At 38.3% G+C, this 16,966-nt stretch overlaps 1 protein-coding gene across 1 annotated transcript; it reads left to right on the forward strand.

Moving 5' to 3' along the window:
* The first annotated feature begins 263 nt into the window (after positions 1-263).
* LOC141600339 (putative serine/threonine protein kinase IREH1) lies at positions 264-16,078 on the forward strand. Its single transcript, XM_074420561.1, has 17 exons — positions 264-1,214; positions 2,057-2,127; positions 2,256-2,438; positions 2,520-3,878; positions 4,510-4,682; positions 4,899-5,145; positions 5,342-5,434; positions 5,513-5,653; positions 6,363-6,455; positions 7,586-7,790; positions 9,291-9,376; positions 9,939-10,027; positions 11,451-11,502; positions 11,588-11,644; positions 11,726-11,899; positions 11,994-12,074; positions 15,848-16,078. Exons 1-17 carry the CDS (start codon positions 689-691, stop codon positions 15,929-15,931), a joined length of 3,714 nt encoding a protein of 1,237 aa, XP_074276662.1. The 5' UTR covers positions 264-688; the 3' UTR covers positions 15,932-16,078.
* The last annotated feature ends 888 nt before the right edge of the window (positions 16,079-16,966 follow it).

A 16,966-nucleotide genomic window follows, 5' to 3' on the forward strand; every position in this document is an offset into this window, starting at 1 on the left:
GTAGTACTTCCTCCATTCAACCCCACTTTACCACTTTGCTATTTCACGTTTGTCAACGCATGACGCGGTAAGTATCGTTAGGTTCGTATTTGCAAAAACTGTAAAAGTTAGATATTTGTAATGGAGCTGTACAGACAAATCAAACAAGATCCTACATGAATATATATTTTCACTTATGTATTGAGAAAAAATTGAAATTAAATGCTCAGTAAATCTTTTACAAAAATAAAAAGTGATAGAGTGAAATTGAAAGGAGGAATTGCAAATTATAGAAGCGTGTTGCGTAAAAGTAGGCAAGTAGGAAATGAAAAAGTGAGGTTAGGAAAAGGAAGATGGAAGCGGGTTGAACGGCAACAAATCCGTGAGGGATGTAGCCTACACTACACGGCTACACCGTCGTCCTGATCGAAATCACCAAATGTAGTGAATGAATACGACTAATTAATTGACTAAATATGGAATCCAGTCAATCTCTGAATTCTCTCCTCTAACCTCGACTACTACTACCAACCATCCCTTTCTCTCTTTCCTTCTCAATCTATCTCTCTATCTCTCTCCATACACTTGTTATCTATCTCCCTTCTACTCTCCTACTCGGCAGTCGGCAGTCGGCACTCCACTCCGCTCGCTCTACTAAATGCCCTCCACCATCACCAGTACCACTAAGCAATACACAATAAATAAATAAATGGTTTTCAAAGGAAGATTTTTCTCTTCTAAGAAATCATCATCCACAACACCTTCAGACTCATCAAGTCCAGATGGTTCTTCCAACAGCAGCCCCCGTTTTAGATCTCATAAATCATCACCTAAACATCAACTCAACAACAACAAAGACCAAACAACAACAACCACCCCACCTTCCTCCTCTAAGAACAAGGACCCTACTGCATCGGTATCCCCCATTTTGGCTTCGTCTTTAGGTCTCAATAAAATCAAGACCAGATCTGGGCCCTTGCCTCAGGAAAGCTTTTACGGCTACAAGTCCACCTCTGAAAAGGATAAAGGGATTGCTGTGGGCTCAAGTAATTTGTCTAGGAACAGTTTGCCTTTGCCTGCCTCCAAGGGTGGTAGTTGGTTGGAGAATGTTGCTCAGAGTAGCAGTAATTCAGATACTTCTATGTCTACTGGAACCACCTCTCCATCCTCTTCTGATACTCATGCTCTTCCTAATGTTGCTCAGCCACCTCGCTCTCGCCTCTCTTCTTCTGGAGGTATGCTTTTTCATTCTACAACTCCCATCTGCTGCTGCTAATTAGGTTTTCTGTTTTTTATCAATTCCCCCATGTCCCATTGCCTGAATCATGTTAAAATGCGCCCTTACACCTCCATCTTACCTTTCCCTTCCCAATTTCCCATCTCAAGAGAATAGAGGGGGGAGGGGAGATGTAGGCAACCTTAATTCCAATGACCCAGAATGAAGTAACCTCCATAAGGGCAGCCCTTAATGCAAATATGCAACATTCTTCCTATTTCCTCTTAAGTTTTGCTGGGGTTGAACTCGCTTGCAATATCAAATTAATGTCTGTAACAATATAATTCGTTAACTTACTAAAAAGTACGGAGTAAGATATAAAAGTTTGGTGACATCAAATAGAATCTGCTGACTCAATTTTATGCATGCGTTTTTTTGTGGGTTTAGTGGACATGAGGCAACCTTTTTCTTATCCTCTTTTTATTAAAAAACTCCTTAATCGGGCAAGACTTTTTCAGAGCGTTTTTCTGTATGTGTCGGCAAGGATGGTGCAATGTGTGCCGATGGGGTTCCAAGCTATTTTAGTATCAAAGAAAGAATAACAACAAAGTCTTAGTCCTAGAATGACATGGGGTCCGTCATATATAGATTAATCATATGTTGAATTAATAAAACTTCAATAGCAGTTGATGACTGCTGACATTATACACCTGCGGAAGTCTAAAACATTAAATGAGAGGCCAAGAGGAACAGAGTAAACTTTTTCCTCCCATCATTTAGTTCATGTTGAAGCCAGGTAACAGGTGATTTAGTGACTTGAAGGGCCCTCTTTCTACAGCTAAATGTTACTTCTGCATACAGGGAACTTAAATGCATCATGGGAACAATCAGAGGGCATAAGAAGCCCGGCTATTTGTATTCCAGAGGGACAGGTTCTTCGTTTAGTCCTCCACATAATTAAATTTGTAGTGATTTTGGTATTAGTATCATTTGTATGTTCTTCTCCTCTCATAGTATTATTCTTGTCTCCTTTTTCTTTTTATATATAAAATCTATCTAGGCGGCATTTGATTGTGAAACCCCAAAGGAGTCTGAATCCCCAAGATTCCAAGCTATTCTCCGTGCTACGAGTGGACTAAGGAAAAGAAATCCTGCAGACATGAAAAGTTTCTCCCACGAATTAAATTCCAAGGGAGTACGACCTTACCCATTTTGGAAACCCAGAGGCTTAAATAACCTGGAGGTTTGTATACACTCTCTTGTCCCTTTGTCACTGTATTTCTTATGCTCGTGTCTCTGAAAATTATTATTGCATTCCATCTAGGAGGTGTTGGGCATGATACGGGGACGCTTTGAGAAAGCTAAGGAAGAAGTAGACTCCGATTTAGCCGTTTTTGCAGCTGATCTACTTGGTGTTTTAGAAAAGAATGCAGAAAGTCACCCTGAATGGCAGGAAACTATTGAGGATTTGTTAATCCTAGCGAGGAGATGTGCCATGACATCAGCTAACGAGTTTTGGCTCCAATGTGAGGGCATAGTTCAGGAATTGGACGATCGGCGCCAGGAGTTGCCACCTGGAACTCTTAAGCAGCTTCATACAAGGATGCTCTTCATGCTCACTAGATGTACCAGATTGTTGCAGTTCCATAAGGAAAGTGGATTTGCTGATGATGGACATGCGCTTCATTTACGTAAGTCCACAGTCATACAGTCTGCTGAAAAGAGAATTCCTCCTGCTAAAGATAAAGAGAGGAAGAGTGGGGGTATTGGGAAGCCTTCAAGGGGAGAATCAGCCCAAAAATCTTTTAGCCAAGATCAACGTGGGCTTAGTGTGCATTCTACCAATATTTTCTCTCCAATAGTTACTACCACAAAAAGCACAGAGTTGTCGTCTAGGAGGGAGCGAATTGCTTCTTGGAAGAAACTCCCATCTCCTGTTATAAAAATTAAACAGGAAGCTTCTCTTGAAAGTGACCAGACTGAAAATAAATTAGAGGATCTGAAAATTGTCAACAAAACGATAAACTTAGACTTTGAGCCATCTTTAATTAAGGTACGAGAAGTCCCATCTTCAAAAGATTCAGTTGGGCATTTACCCTCTTCAGAGCATCAGCACAAACCGTCCGTGGGTAGGGGTGAGCAGTTAATTGTTCCAGAGGAGAGTTCCATAATTTGTCGCATATGTGAAGAAGAGGTTCCCACTTTGCATGTGGAGGATCATTCAAGAATTTGTGCAATTGCTGACAGCTGCGATCAGAAGGGTTTGAGTGTCAATGAGCGTCTTTTAAGAGTAGCTGAAACTTTAGAAAAGATGATGGAGACACCTATTCCGAAGGATTTTCAAGCTGTAGTTGGGAGTCCGGATGCTGGAAAAGTATCAAATTCGAGTGTTACTGAAGAATCTGACGTGATTTCCCCAAAACTTAGTGATTGGTCTCGCAGAGGTTCAGAGGACATGTTAGACTGTTTTCCTGAAGCAGATAACTCTGCATTTATGGATGATTTAAAAGGATTAGCATCCATGTCTTGTAAGACTCGTTTTGGTCCAAAGTCCGAGCAAGGAATGACAACATCATCGGCTGGTAGTATGACTCCTAGGTCTCCTTTTACACCAAGAACCAACCGAATAGATTTGCTTCTCTCGGGTAAAGGTGGTTTTCCTGAACACGAAGATTATCCCCAGGTATGACCATTTATTGGATTGTCTTTTTACCCATGTTGGTTTTGGATCAAATTGTCATACTTAAGTTCCATTTTCAATGGAGCCGAAGATAAAGAGGAAATAAAGCAAAATGACCCATAAACTGTGCGCGCAAGGCCGCAAGCGCAATCCTTAATTCAATTTTCATCAAGGGGCATACGTAAACTTTATCTTTGTGTTTTAACAGATGGGTGAAGGTTTCATATTTCCAACCCTATACTCTTCCGTATCCGGAACTTGTTGAGGCACTACTATTCTATGAATTTACAAATTAACTCGACAAAGTAGAGTTTGTAAATCCCACCATCCATTAATGGCAGAATAAGCGAACAAATTGCACTTTATTAAAAGAAAATGCCTACCCATAATGTATTAATGTATCATGTTCCTGGCTGATTCTAAACTGCTTTTTCATAATATCCTTCATGGCAAATTTGACCATGAAATTCATGCAAAAGTTTTAGTTTTAATTTTGTCACTTTCATTTCCAAGCTAATAAACATTGTAAGTCAGAACTTTGACCACAAAATTACACATTTTCCAATCTTTTGGTCTGAGGGAGTATATTCATATATATTTGGCTTTAAATTTAAAAAACATTTTTGGGTGACAGATGGTTGAACTAGCAGATATTGCTCGATGTTCAGCAAGTGCGCTATCAGAGGATGATCGGTCAATCAATTATCTGCTCACATGCCTTGAAGATTTAGGAGTCGTCATAGGCCGCCGGAAATTTGACGCCCTCACTATAGAAACTTTTGGAGCACGTATTGAGAAATTGATTCGGTTAGTGTGCCTATCTTCGTGTATATGTTAAGATTTGCAAAGGACAGTATAGTTTCTGCTGATAAAATTTATAAGAGCAATGTTTGCAGCTTCTGTAAAGTATTTTGTGTGCTGAAACATGTTCCTTTTATTTTCTTCTGTTTTGTTTATTGATCTCATTTAACATATTTTATACCTTTTCTACTTTTTGTTTATTATCCCATTGAACATAATTAGGGAGAAATACCTGCAGCTATTGGAATTGGTTGACAATGAAAAGATTGATCTTGCAAGCACTGTTATCGATGAAGACACTCCTATGGAAGATGATGTGGTGCGTAGTTTGCGTACCAGTCCAATTCACTCAGCCAAAGATCGCACATCAATAGATGACTTCGAGATAATTAAACCTATAAGTCGTGGGGCTTTTGGGAGGGTTTTTTTGGCTAAGAAACGAACAACAGGAGATCTTTTTGCAATAAAGGTACTCTTCATTTCCCCATTTTGCTATGCGTATTGTGAATGATCTGGTAATTAGGGATCAAATGCTCAGGCTATTTGTGGTTAAGTCATTTCTCTAACTCGTTTCCGTATTAATGTGTTAGTGTATCTTGTATTTTATTTGTGGATTATGACCAGTCTGTAAATCCATGCATGATAAAGGTTTGTAATATGTGCAGGTGCTAAAAAAGGCAGATATGATCCGCAAGAATGCTGTAGAGAGTATCCTTGCAGAACGTGATATTCTAATTTCTGTCCGCAACCCTTTTGTGGTGAGCAGTCCTATTTAGTTGGTTGTCCACTAGCTTGCTGTAAAATTCTCTTGTTAACGTCAGATTGATTTATTTCAGGTGCGGTTTTTCTATTCTTTTACTTGTCGTGAAAACTTGTATCTAGTTATGGAATATTTGAATGGAGGAGATTTGTATTCGCTGTTGAGAAATTTAGGATGCTTGGATGAAGATGTTGCACGTGTGTATATCGCAGAAGTAGTAAGTGTTTCTATCAATTCAACTGCTTTGATTATATCTTCATTTAAACTGATCCTTTGTTATGGGTGATTCTAGATTTCTCTTATGATCTGTTTGGTAACAAGGATTTCATTTGAGAATTATTCGACCCAAATACATTGTTTGGGAAACCATTTGAATTTCTACCGAATTTACCGGATTCTCTTAAAAAGCCATAGTTGAAATCATTGCTCAGACCATCAAATTCACAATGCTCACTGCCCCACTCCCATTCTCCCGCAGTGCATCATTCTATTCCTCTTCTTTATCTAACAAACAATTTTCATGCTGTTGCTCTCTCCTTGTTTCAATATTAGAGTGATGAATCGCTTGAAATTGACAAAGGTTAAAATCTTTAAGCTCCGAGCGGTTTTGATGAACAAATTTGAGGCTTTTTTTGAGTTGTACTATATAGTCATCTCTTCCATGTAGTCTCGCTTTATTTAATTCAACTATATATTTAATTCTCATGTTTTCTTTCAAATAATTTTGTGTTTTTTTAATATTAAATATTTTTCACTGATGTAGTCATCTATTGAACTTTGATGACGACATCCAAATTTTACAATTGAAATTATCAAGCATCCCAAGCATTGGATTTGAGATTCCCTATTTTAACTCAAGGATTTGAAATCAAATTACAGTTTCCAAACACTCAAACGCTCCCTTAATATCTTCTAAATTACTGCAGGTTCTTGCGCTGGAATATCTGCATTCGCTCCATGTGGTTCATCGTGATCTTAAGCCAGATAATCTGTTAATTGCCCATGATGGTCATATTAAGGTAAGTTATTAGATGACATGTGTCTAATCTGTGAATTAGAATAATGGAACTCTTTGCACTAATTAGTCTCGTTCGTGGTGTGAGAAGCTTCACAACAAGTTTCTACAAGACGTGGAAGATATAGCAGAAAAGAAAATGAAATAGTTCAATTATTTGTTTGCCCATTTGCAAAAGAGTTGGGCATTGTTTGGTTGCCTGTTGGAAAACAACTCCATAGGAATATCGAAATCATGGGAATTATGTTCCCTTTTGAAATTCATGTGAATTTACAAAATGCGTTTGGTTGTCCACCTATGAATTCAATTACAACGGAGTTTGCAATTACCTAGGGGAAGCTAGGTAATCCAACCAACTCCTCCATTACGGAGGAGTTGGGAAATCATGTGATTTGTAAATTCCCACATTTTCTCAGAAAAAGGGGCAACCAAACAACCCTTCAATTTTGCAATTCATGGGATTTTTCATTTCCTACACTTTGAAAAGGGTAACCAAACGAGGCCTTAGTCTCATAATTAGCCTGGAAGTGTTCTATTATTTGGTTAAAATCTGGTTCTTATGCATGTGGCGTCTTTCTATCTTGTTGTCTTCACGTTTTGATCACATTTAAGGATTGTTTGGATGAAAGGAATTAGATGGAAAGAGAGGCGAAGGGGAAGGAGAGAACAAATTCTCTTGTTAGGTTAGCAAGTAGGTATGAGGGAAACGGAGAGGGAGGGAATGCAGGGATCCATTTTTCCTCTTCCAAGACAAATCAAAATCCCTCCATCATAGGGAGGATGTGGAGGAAAATTCCCTTAGTTTTTTGTGCCATTTCCCCTCCTCTCCTCTCCCCTTCCCTTTTCTCCACCCCCCTCCGCTCCGCTTCCCTCATCAAATAGTGCCTAAACACATCTGTACTGTTGATCAGTTGTAGACTTGATGAGACCTTGGTTCTCGTATTTTACCCCAAATGAGGATACATAATGATCCCGGTCCCGTCGACTACCTTACTGTTGTCTTCAGATAGAGACATCCAAACTTTGGTGATCTAAACTGATTTCGATCCTTCTTGAAACATGAATGTTGGAAACTTATTGTTTGGAAATTATAAATCTACCTTTCTAATTTAAATGAATTGTTTTTTTTTTCAGTTGACAGATTTTGGGCTTTCAAAAGTTGGTCTCATCAACAGCACAGATGATTTATCTGGCCCTGCAGTTAGTGGGACATCCTTGTTTGAAGAAGATCAACCACAATTATCTGCCTCAGAGAAGCAGCAAGAAAGAAGGCAGAAGCGTTCTGCAGTTGGAACTCCCGACTATTTGGCCCCTGAGATACTTTTGGGAACCGGACATGGTTTGTCTATTTTGAGCTCTACTCGATCATAATCTTATTTGTTCCTTACCTCCTTTTGTTTGCCTTTAATACCGTTTACATTTATTCTGTTTCTGAAAGTACTTAAAGGCAACAATCTATATCCTTAAGAAATAATTTCAGTGTAATTTAAAACTTATGTTATATGAATATATTCTGCAAAAAGTAGAGTGCTTTCCAAATATGGTGTTGAGAGTTAAAATAATTCTCATTTCAGGCTGGTTATTATAACTTAATTCTTAATATAGTGTTCATGTAAATGTTTAGCAAAACATCTAAATTGGAATAACATTACTTTTTATTGAATATATTCTTCTATTTTATATAATTCTCTTTATCTTATGGTCCATTAATCAATTTCTTATAATGTTGTCATAATGAAAAATGATTGATTATGTATTAGCGTGCTATAAAATACCCATGCGTTTCAATTGACAAATTATTTTTGGCAGGAAAAGTTGTGCAAAATATATATTAGGTTTGTTTTAAATTAATTTTGAAGATGGTAAAAAAAAAAAATCAAAATAGACATAAGAATAGTTAATAAAAAAGGGTTAGGTACTATCACAATCTTTTTATCTATTTAGCCAAATCAAAAATAATGTATGATATTAATAGTTATGAAACTATGTATAATACAATCTTAATACCAAATAAGTTTGAAATGATTACCATAAAATAATAAATAATGTAGAAGATATAAAAAAAGGAAAGAAAAAAAGTATAATAAAGTATTGTTATTTGATCCCATAGAAATTGTTATTTACAACACCATTTAAAAAAACAAATCACCAATGAATTTTTGTAAATAAAAGTAAAGCATTCCAATATAAAGGTTTAATTACAACTGATTCCCAATATGTTGTTTATGTTGGTCGAGAAGTTAATACAAACCTACATGAACACTATATTGGGAATTCCGTTATAATGCAGCCTAAAATGAGAATTGTTTTAACTTCCAACACCATATTCGGAAATCACTGGACACAAGTGCTTAATAGACATGGCTATTGTGTGAAAAATATCATTTTTTAGCGTAAAATGAAACGAGCTACCTTAACATAGCCTTGAACTAGAAGAAAACATAATCATAATATTTTCCTCTAAATGATTTCCATTACAACGAAGGAAAACTTCTTCATAAAGAAACAAAAAAGGGACTATGTAAATACCATGTGAATTGAAAAAACTTTACGCTGTCTCAGAAAGAGCAAAATAGTTGAGGTTTTGCCATACTAGTTGGAGATTTGGAGGATTGACTCTACTTTTGTTAAATCTTTTTTAAAAGAAAACTAGCAAAACGGAAGGAAAATAAAAACAATTAAGGTTTATTACATTAATCCTCTCTGTCTAAAGCAGCCTTCGCTAATGGATTTGAGATATATGTGAATCAATCCTAGCTAGACTCCTGTTGCTTCATTTGTTTTCTCAAGTTATCTGCTTTGAAGACCTCAGTCATGTGATATCATTGATCTTCTTCAGGAGCGACTGCTGATTGGTGGTCTGTTGGGGTTATTTTATTTGAGCTTATTGTTGGCATCCCTCCGTTTAACGCTGAACATCCACAAGTAAGTTTCTTGCTTATTTCTTCACGCTCTTTCTATGTTGTTATCTTTACTGTGGGCGGCGCTTCTGTTGCAAGATTAGATTTTTTTTCCTTTTTTTTTTCTGCCGACTAGGAGTATCCGTACGAGCTGTTGGGAAAGTTTCCTTTGGGGTTGTGAAGGCGTATTAATGGATAGACCCTCCCAAGTTTGGTTTCTTTCATTTGCAAGAGCTACAAAACAAATCGTTGATCACTTGTTTAAGAGATGAGACCCCTTGCCACTCAAACTAAGTTTGGTACTGTTACTGGATTAGTGCTGCTATGTAATGCTCTATAACATGTGGTCATTAAAGTTAAAGTTCAATGTGATTTCATGACAAACAGTAATATAGAAATTTTTTCTCTGTTAAGTATTATGAAATTTATCATTGGGGGTTTGTCATTGTATTGTTGACTAGGATATCTTAGGCGGTGAATTTATGCATATTTAGGATATGTGCTATTGGTTTTCTGATAAATCCATATTGCATACACCTCTAGCTCTAATATCCGGAGATTTTAACTTTTTTTTTTATTGCATGTAGATAATTTTTGACAATATTCTCAACCGCAACATTCCCTGGCCTCACGTACCAGAAGAAATGAGCTACGAAGCGGAGGATCTTATCGACAAGTAAGAAAATGATATATTGGTTTATTTGATGTTAATAAAAGATCAACATATGATTAACCATTTGGCGTATGTAACTTGCACGTGAAATTTGTGAAGTTGGTCTTATAATTTTATGACACCGATGTTCCTTTTCTTTAGCTAAGCACCGAGTTCTTTAGCTTGGGCTGGAGCTAGCCTTAATTCAAGGCTCAAGTATTGAGACATATCTTCTCTGCTTTTGAAAACCATGTTTCAGCTAATAGTTTTCGCTATTTATCACGTCCACCTTAAGCATACACACTCTGAGTCCTTGACACAGTTACTTTTAGGCCAAAAATTTGGGCTCAGGCAGCTCTGCGTATTCTCATCTCAAGGCCGGGCTCTTGAGATCTGCTATCCCAGAATTCCAGCCTGCTAGTGATTATTTTCCATTTGATTTTTTTGATACCTAAGCCAGTGCTGTACAGATAATTTTTGGGAAGTTGAGATGAAGGACTCTCTTGTTTACTGTTAGTTTGCTTTCTAATTTTCTATATTGATATCCAAGTAGATATAGCGTTTAGCACACTTTCCCAACTTTAAATTGATTGACATTATTAATGGAATGGAAAAACTGATGAATAACTTGTTTTGAAATTTGTTCCAGTTCATGAATGCAAGGAAAGAATTTGAAGGGAACCTTTAAGATTTTAACATTAGATACATTATATGTTTTTTGTAAATAAAGGTGCTAAAGATGTACTTTTGGTTATGGTTATTTCTGTGAGAAAGCCACTATCTCTCCCCTCGCGAATATAATACCTTTGCTTTGAGAGACTTTTTTTTTTGTTAGCATACGCAAGTGACATCGGAAGTCCAAGTCTAACTCTCCACTACACGAAACATAAACTATAGGTAGGCAAATAGAAAGACTCCACGGGGTCACAGGGAGTGGAATTTACCAGTGGTGCTGGACGAGTAGCTGGTAGTCACAGAAAGAAGGCCTGCAACAATTTTTTCAAATTTTGAGGATAGATGAATATATATACCTCTTTTGTATGCTTTTGGAGTAAAGGTGAATGAAGAAAAGATGAACGAGCTGTTGGCGAATCATTATTAAAGTATGGATTAGCTTCAATATGAAAGAAGAAACATTGATTAAAGTGTCTAGGGAGTTGAGAGACACGGAGAACGTGGGAGAGGAAGGACTTTCAGATTAGTAACTACAGAATAGACAACAAATAAACAAACACAATGAGGTCCTTCTAGATGTCAGGACTTATCACTCTTCATTTGACCATGACAGCATGACCTATGATATTAATTCTCGATTTTAGTCACAGTCACGATATTCGGTATAGAGGTCTAACCTTGTTAAATACTCGCATTTCGGAGTCACAACCTTGATTTAATGCTATGCCATAATCTGGCAATAATTATTTTGCATAAAATTCCTTATTTTCAGATTGTTGATTGAAGATCCTAATCAAAGGTTGGGAGCTGGGGGAGCTGCAGAGGTGCTACTCTATTTCCTTCAGGCTTTGTATTAGCTGTTTTTAACCTTATGTATTCATGAAACTAAATCAGTTAAAAGTTATCCAGGTGAAGGCACACCCGTATTTTAGAGACATTAACTGGGACACACTTGCTAGGCAAAAGGTGAAATCACAAAGCCTTTTCTAACAACTTTTGATTGAGTATCCGTGTTTGTACTTTATTTGATTGATGTGGTACCCACAGGCGGCGTTTGTACCTGCTTCCGAGAGTGCACATGATACAAGCTACTTCACTTGCCGTTACCCATGGAATCAATCAGAGGATCATGTCAACACAGCTAGTGAATTTGAGGATACCAGTGATGATGGCACAGCTAGTGGAAGCAGCTGCTCTTTGAGCGATAAACCAGATGAGATGGTATAGTATCTCAATAAATGCTTGTTTGTTATGCCTTCATTCTCTTAAATTTCTGCTCCTAGCGGGTTTTAATATGATATTTATTTTTTACCAGGGAGATGAATGTGTCAGACTGGCCGCTGGATTTGAAAATTCTTCTGCAGTCAATTACTCTTTCAGTAATTTTTCATTCAAGGTATTTGGTACTTCGTTTTATCTAGTTTGGTACAATGTTATCTATGCCGCTTTAATGTTCACTAGCAGCCAAAAGAGGCACATCCTTGCCATTTGTAACCCTCCTTTTTCTCCTTTCTTGATAAGCAAATAGCATGGCTGCCCCTTTTTTTTTTTTACAACTGATTAATCACGAGAATGTAGTTGTCTAGTAGTGACGGTCTTTACAGAATCATAGTAATGACTGCCTTTTCCAAATGCATATGTCGGATCATGGACTTTGATCTTAATCTAGTACCAACTTACTACTAAAGTTCTAATGAACTCTGATTTTGAAGGCGTACTGTGGGAGTGTCTATTGTCTCAGCATCTTTAATTGCCGCAGAGGGGCATTGAGGTGTGGCACACACTAGCTACAGTGTATTTGTGAGTTGTGAGTTCATGTTATTATACTGAGGGAGATGATGGGGATTTTCTGGCTGCCAATTTATGTGCAAATAGGGATTGAAATGAGGCTTAGTATGTGAATCCGCTTCAGTGAAAGGTGCTAATAAGAATTTAGCCTCCCGTTGTTCGATGAATGGAATTGTTTCCATAGTCAACAAGAACAGTACAATGAAGTAGGATAGGACGTCCTTACAACAACAACAACAACAACAACAACATCAGAGCCTTAATCCCAAAATGATTTGGGGTCGGCTGACATGAATCATCTTTTCGAACCGTCCATGGGTGCACGCACGCCTCAAAATGCGAATAAAAAAGGGAAGATGAAAAACAAAAAGGAAGAACGAAAATGTAATTGAAAGTCAATGTGAACTTAGGGGTTTTAAAATCGAATTCCGTCTTTCTTTTATAAAAACTTAAAATTTAAATCGAGAGAAAAGATTAAAACGATTTTTAAAAACCGAAATAGAGTGAAGGATCCGGAATGAACCAGATGAAATCTATAAGGAAGTGGTTGGTGAAAAAGTGTAATAAAGGAGAGAAAAATAAATAAATCAAAGTTTAGGACGTCCTTACACGTGTACAATTACATGTCACCCACATATCTTAATCAGTACTCAAGTAGTAAAAATAGGGTTATTCTTTGCAGCAATCAGTGCGTTTGCCTTGCCTATAAGTTATAACGAGGATGGTAACTCATCCTAGGAGGTTATCTTGTGGATAAGACATCCAAACTATGAAATTTAATGAGCACGGTTACTATATCTAGTCCTCCTTATTCCCGCCTTAGCTCACATAGCATGTAATGGCTGTTTAGCCACTATACTCTAAGACGGCTGTAGGTGCGAAATCGCTAGATGACCCAGTGTCCCCATTTCTATGCATGACACCATTATTTTTCTGAGATTGAAAATTAATAATTGTGTGGAGGAATTAGCGTAGATTGTTGAAGTTGTTGGGGTTTAAGGCTACAGAGGCATGTCATAAAAGATTGGGAAAGCGTCGGAGTTAGATATCTGGAGTTATAAATGAGTTGATTGCGGTATTCCAGTCTTGGAAAAAGGGGTAGATATCCTGTCAAATTGTTTCAGTTTAGATTGGAAAGTTAAGGACATGCTCATTAGAGGAAAGGGCTGAGATACAGGTAAATTTTCATTTCAGTTGAATAATGTTTGGACATCAAAGATTTTAGTTTCCTCTGTAAAAAGCATGGGCCCAAATTGCCTCTTTTGGATTAACACACTTTCTGGTAAGTACAATTCCAAGAGGCTATAAGGAAGTCTTTCTGTCTTACGTACTCCCTTCACATCTTATTGTTTCTCCCATATGCTTTACACACTGTTCTTAAGAAAATGGGTTAGGGAGCTCCTTATTTGCACAAATCCTTTTTGTATTGAAGTACTGATCATAAGAGGCAACCACCACAACCACAATAAGCCACTGCTGTCACCCTCCCACCAAAAGCTGCCACCACCATCACCACCTCCACTACCACCATCACCACCTCCACTCTCATCCAAACTCGCTTGACCAACCAATGTCAAAATTCACCTGACCAGTGACCACATCATCACTACACTCTCACCACCCGCAACCATACTAACAAGTAGCAAAGCTGTTGCCGTGCTAACTATCACGTCGTTATAAACGACGACCACCATTGAAGTGTAGGAGGTTGGAGACACCACTGTGGTAGTTTTCAAAAATTACCCATGTGCCCTTGTATATCTGAGTTTGAATCTGAGTTGAAGAGAAAATTTACTGGTTCTTGGAAGCACCGGCTGAGAGAATCTTTCATTTATCCTCCAACCTTGTAGTTTAGGTTAGCTGCCTTCCCCTTCTCAGTTCTCAGTCGTGCCTCCCCCCTTCTGCATTTGAAATTCTCACTCCAACCCCAACCACTACCCAAAAACTCCAGAAACTCTCCTAATTCTGCTCAGTCTTGGAGAATTCTTACGAATACACGCCTCATAGGTTCTAAGTTTCTGTATAGGGGGATGTCCTTAGACAATCATTTCCTCGTTGCTGGAACCATCACATGCTTGAAAAGATGGATCATTGGCATGGTGCCAGTTGCGTATCAGAAGCATGATGGGTAGCGAGTGCAACATTAAAGCTTGGATAACTAACTGGATTAGATTGTTGATGGGGTTTGTAGATAATATGTGGAATCTTTACTTTTCTGCATCTTAAATCTACTTGCAATGCAGCGGTATTTAAGGGTTTGCACGCGCAATGTAGTGGAACCATTAGGATGTACAAGGCTAGTTTTGCTGATGCTTGTAGGGTTTGGGAAGATAATTATGTACTAAGGAACTAGGTACTGAGTTTGACAACTGTCTAAGAGACCATTCAGATTATATACTCTTTTATCTGATTGTCATCCTTTCATCCTCATTGGTAGGCATGGTAGTTGCCTATGGTTAGGAATAAAGTTGATTATATATTTACTCATTCATGTGGTTTTTATATTCGCATCCCGTTGCTTGTCAACTCCTGGCAAAAAGGAAAAAAAGAATGTATTACTATATATTTATACAGTCTTTTCGAGTAGTGTTTTGGTCAACTTCTCATTTATTTTCCCATACTGATCCTAAATTAATGTCGGGGTTCCCCAAATCTCCATCTAGGGCATGGTGCTAACTATCGGTGGTGACACCGATTGGGGATCCAGTTATCATGGTTTTAGAGGTTACCATGACCACATTCTACCTCATTTTGACCCGATATTAGCCGTATTTACCGAGATTAGAGTCTTTAGACTGCCACAACTGATACGGTAACAATGACCAAAACCTAGATGTAATACTATGGCTTTTCTTGTGTTACTTGGACTCTGTGAGAAGTATCCAACACAAACACGCGTGAGTATTGAGCTCTCCTTTTTGGAAAATCTTCATGCTGTTAGCTTAAGATGAAATGTCCCAAGTGTCTTACCCATATGCAAGTGTCGAGTAATATGAAAAAACGGCGTAACATAGGTATATATCCACGCATATGGGTTGGGGATAATTTCTGTGATGTGGTATGAACAGTACAGTTAGTTAGGTACATAGAACTTCTTCCACTGCACCATCCAAGGCTGGGCTAGTAGTCCTAACTGGTGAAAATTTTGTCAGAGATCGTCGTCAATGGGGTACATAGAACCGAGTGCTTTTTTTTTTTCTGGGAAAGTATCACAGTTGCTTTCTTTCTGTTGACACTTGTTTGTATTGGATTCATGAAGCTAGCCCAAGTGTTTCTTTCTATACTATACTAGTATGATCTCTCATTGATGTGAAGTTGAGCGGTAACATTTTACCAGTAAAGCTGTTAAACCTTTACTTATGTCTCCTTTTAATTGTGCAGAATCTATCTCAACTCGCGTTGATAAACTATGATTTACTATCGAAAGGTTGGAAAGATGATCCACCACAGAATTCAAATGTATAGCACTCATCCTCCAGCGGCCGGGGGTGCATCATATCTTGGCTGTACAACCTGTAAATGTGTTATTTTGTCTTGTTCGTCTCCTTATGAATAACAGCTTCATGAACAAAATTGTATCCGGCTAATATATAAAAAAGAGCTTTAGAGACCCCTTCTGACTTGGTGCGACCTATATATTTGCTTCTTTGCTATGACACAATAGGTCGTCCATGTCTCCAGATATTCTAATCCTAATTCGGGTCTCTATGAGAGTATGGGAAGACAAAAATCATGCATTTTAAGTTCACATGGAACAATCCGTGTGAATTGTGCAAAATGAAAATTTTCATGAGTTGTAGTTGTAGCTATATAAATTGTGCAAATTAAAATTTCTCTCTAAAACCCCCCTTTCCCCTCTAAAGAAAAAACCCTAATTTTTCTGGTGATCCGCTGCCTCCCCTTACCAGTCACTTCCCCTCCTTTCTCCCCCTACCCAGCGCCGGAGATGGGGTCTCTCCTTGACCCATCTCCGGTGATTGTCCATGCATCCTCTCTATGGCGGTCCCCAATGCCTGATCTCGCTTCCCTTTTTTTCTGATCGTCTTCTGCCCTGACCGGTGGTTTGGTAAGGTGTTTCGTGTGGTTGTTCCTAAGGTCGTTCCGTTCCGCGTTCCCCTGTCCTGTCATCGAAAGTTTCGCACGCGCTCCGGGGTGTTTTCCCTCACCCTCGTCCCTTCCCCCTTCTGGGTGGTGTTTTGTACGGTCGTCTGACCTCTTTTATTCAAGCTTTATCATGGTTTGTTCGGTCGTCGAACTTCTCTGTACATGTTTTGTACTCCCTGGTATGTTCCGGAGTATTGTTCGGTCGTCGGTGGTCGATGAGCATAGCTCATCTGGGTGGTGTTTTCTGTTAAGTGGTGGTGGTTTTGGGACGATCTGGTGTTTTCCCTCCCCCTCGGCCCTTCCCCCACCAGATTGGTCCCATTTTCCGGTCTTCTCTTGTCGGTCTGATGTGTGTTTGGTTGGTTGGGTTGCATGTGTGCCGATGGTCCTGGGGGG

The sequence above is a fragment of the Silene latifolia genome, chromosome 9 (genome assembly GCF_048544455.1).
Source record: "Silene latifolia isolate original U9 population chromosome 9, ASM4854445v1, whole genome shotgun sequence".
In the NCBI taxonomy this organism is placed as follows: domain Eukaryota; kingdom Viridiplantae; phylum Streptophyta; class Magnoliopsida; order Caryophyllales; family Caryophyllaceae; genus Silene; species Silene latifolia.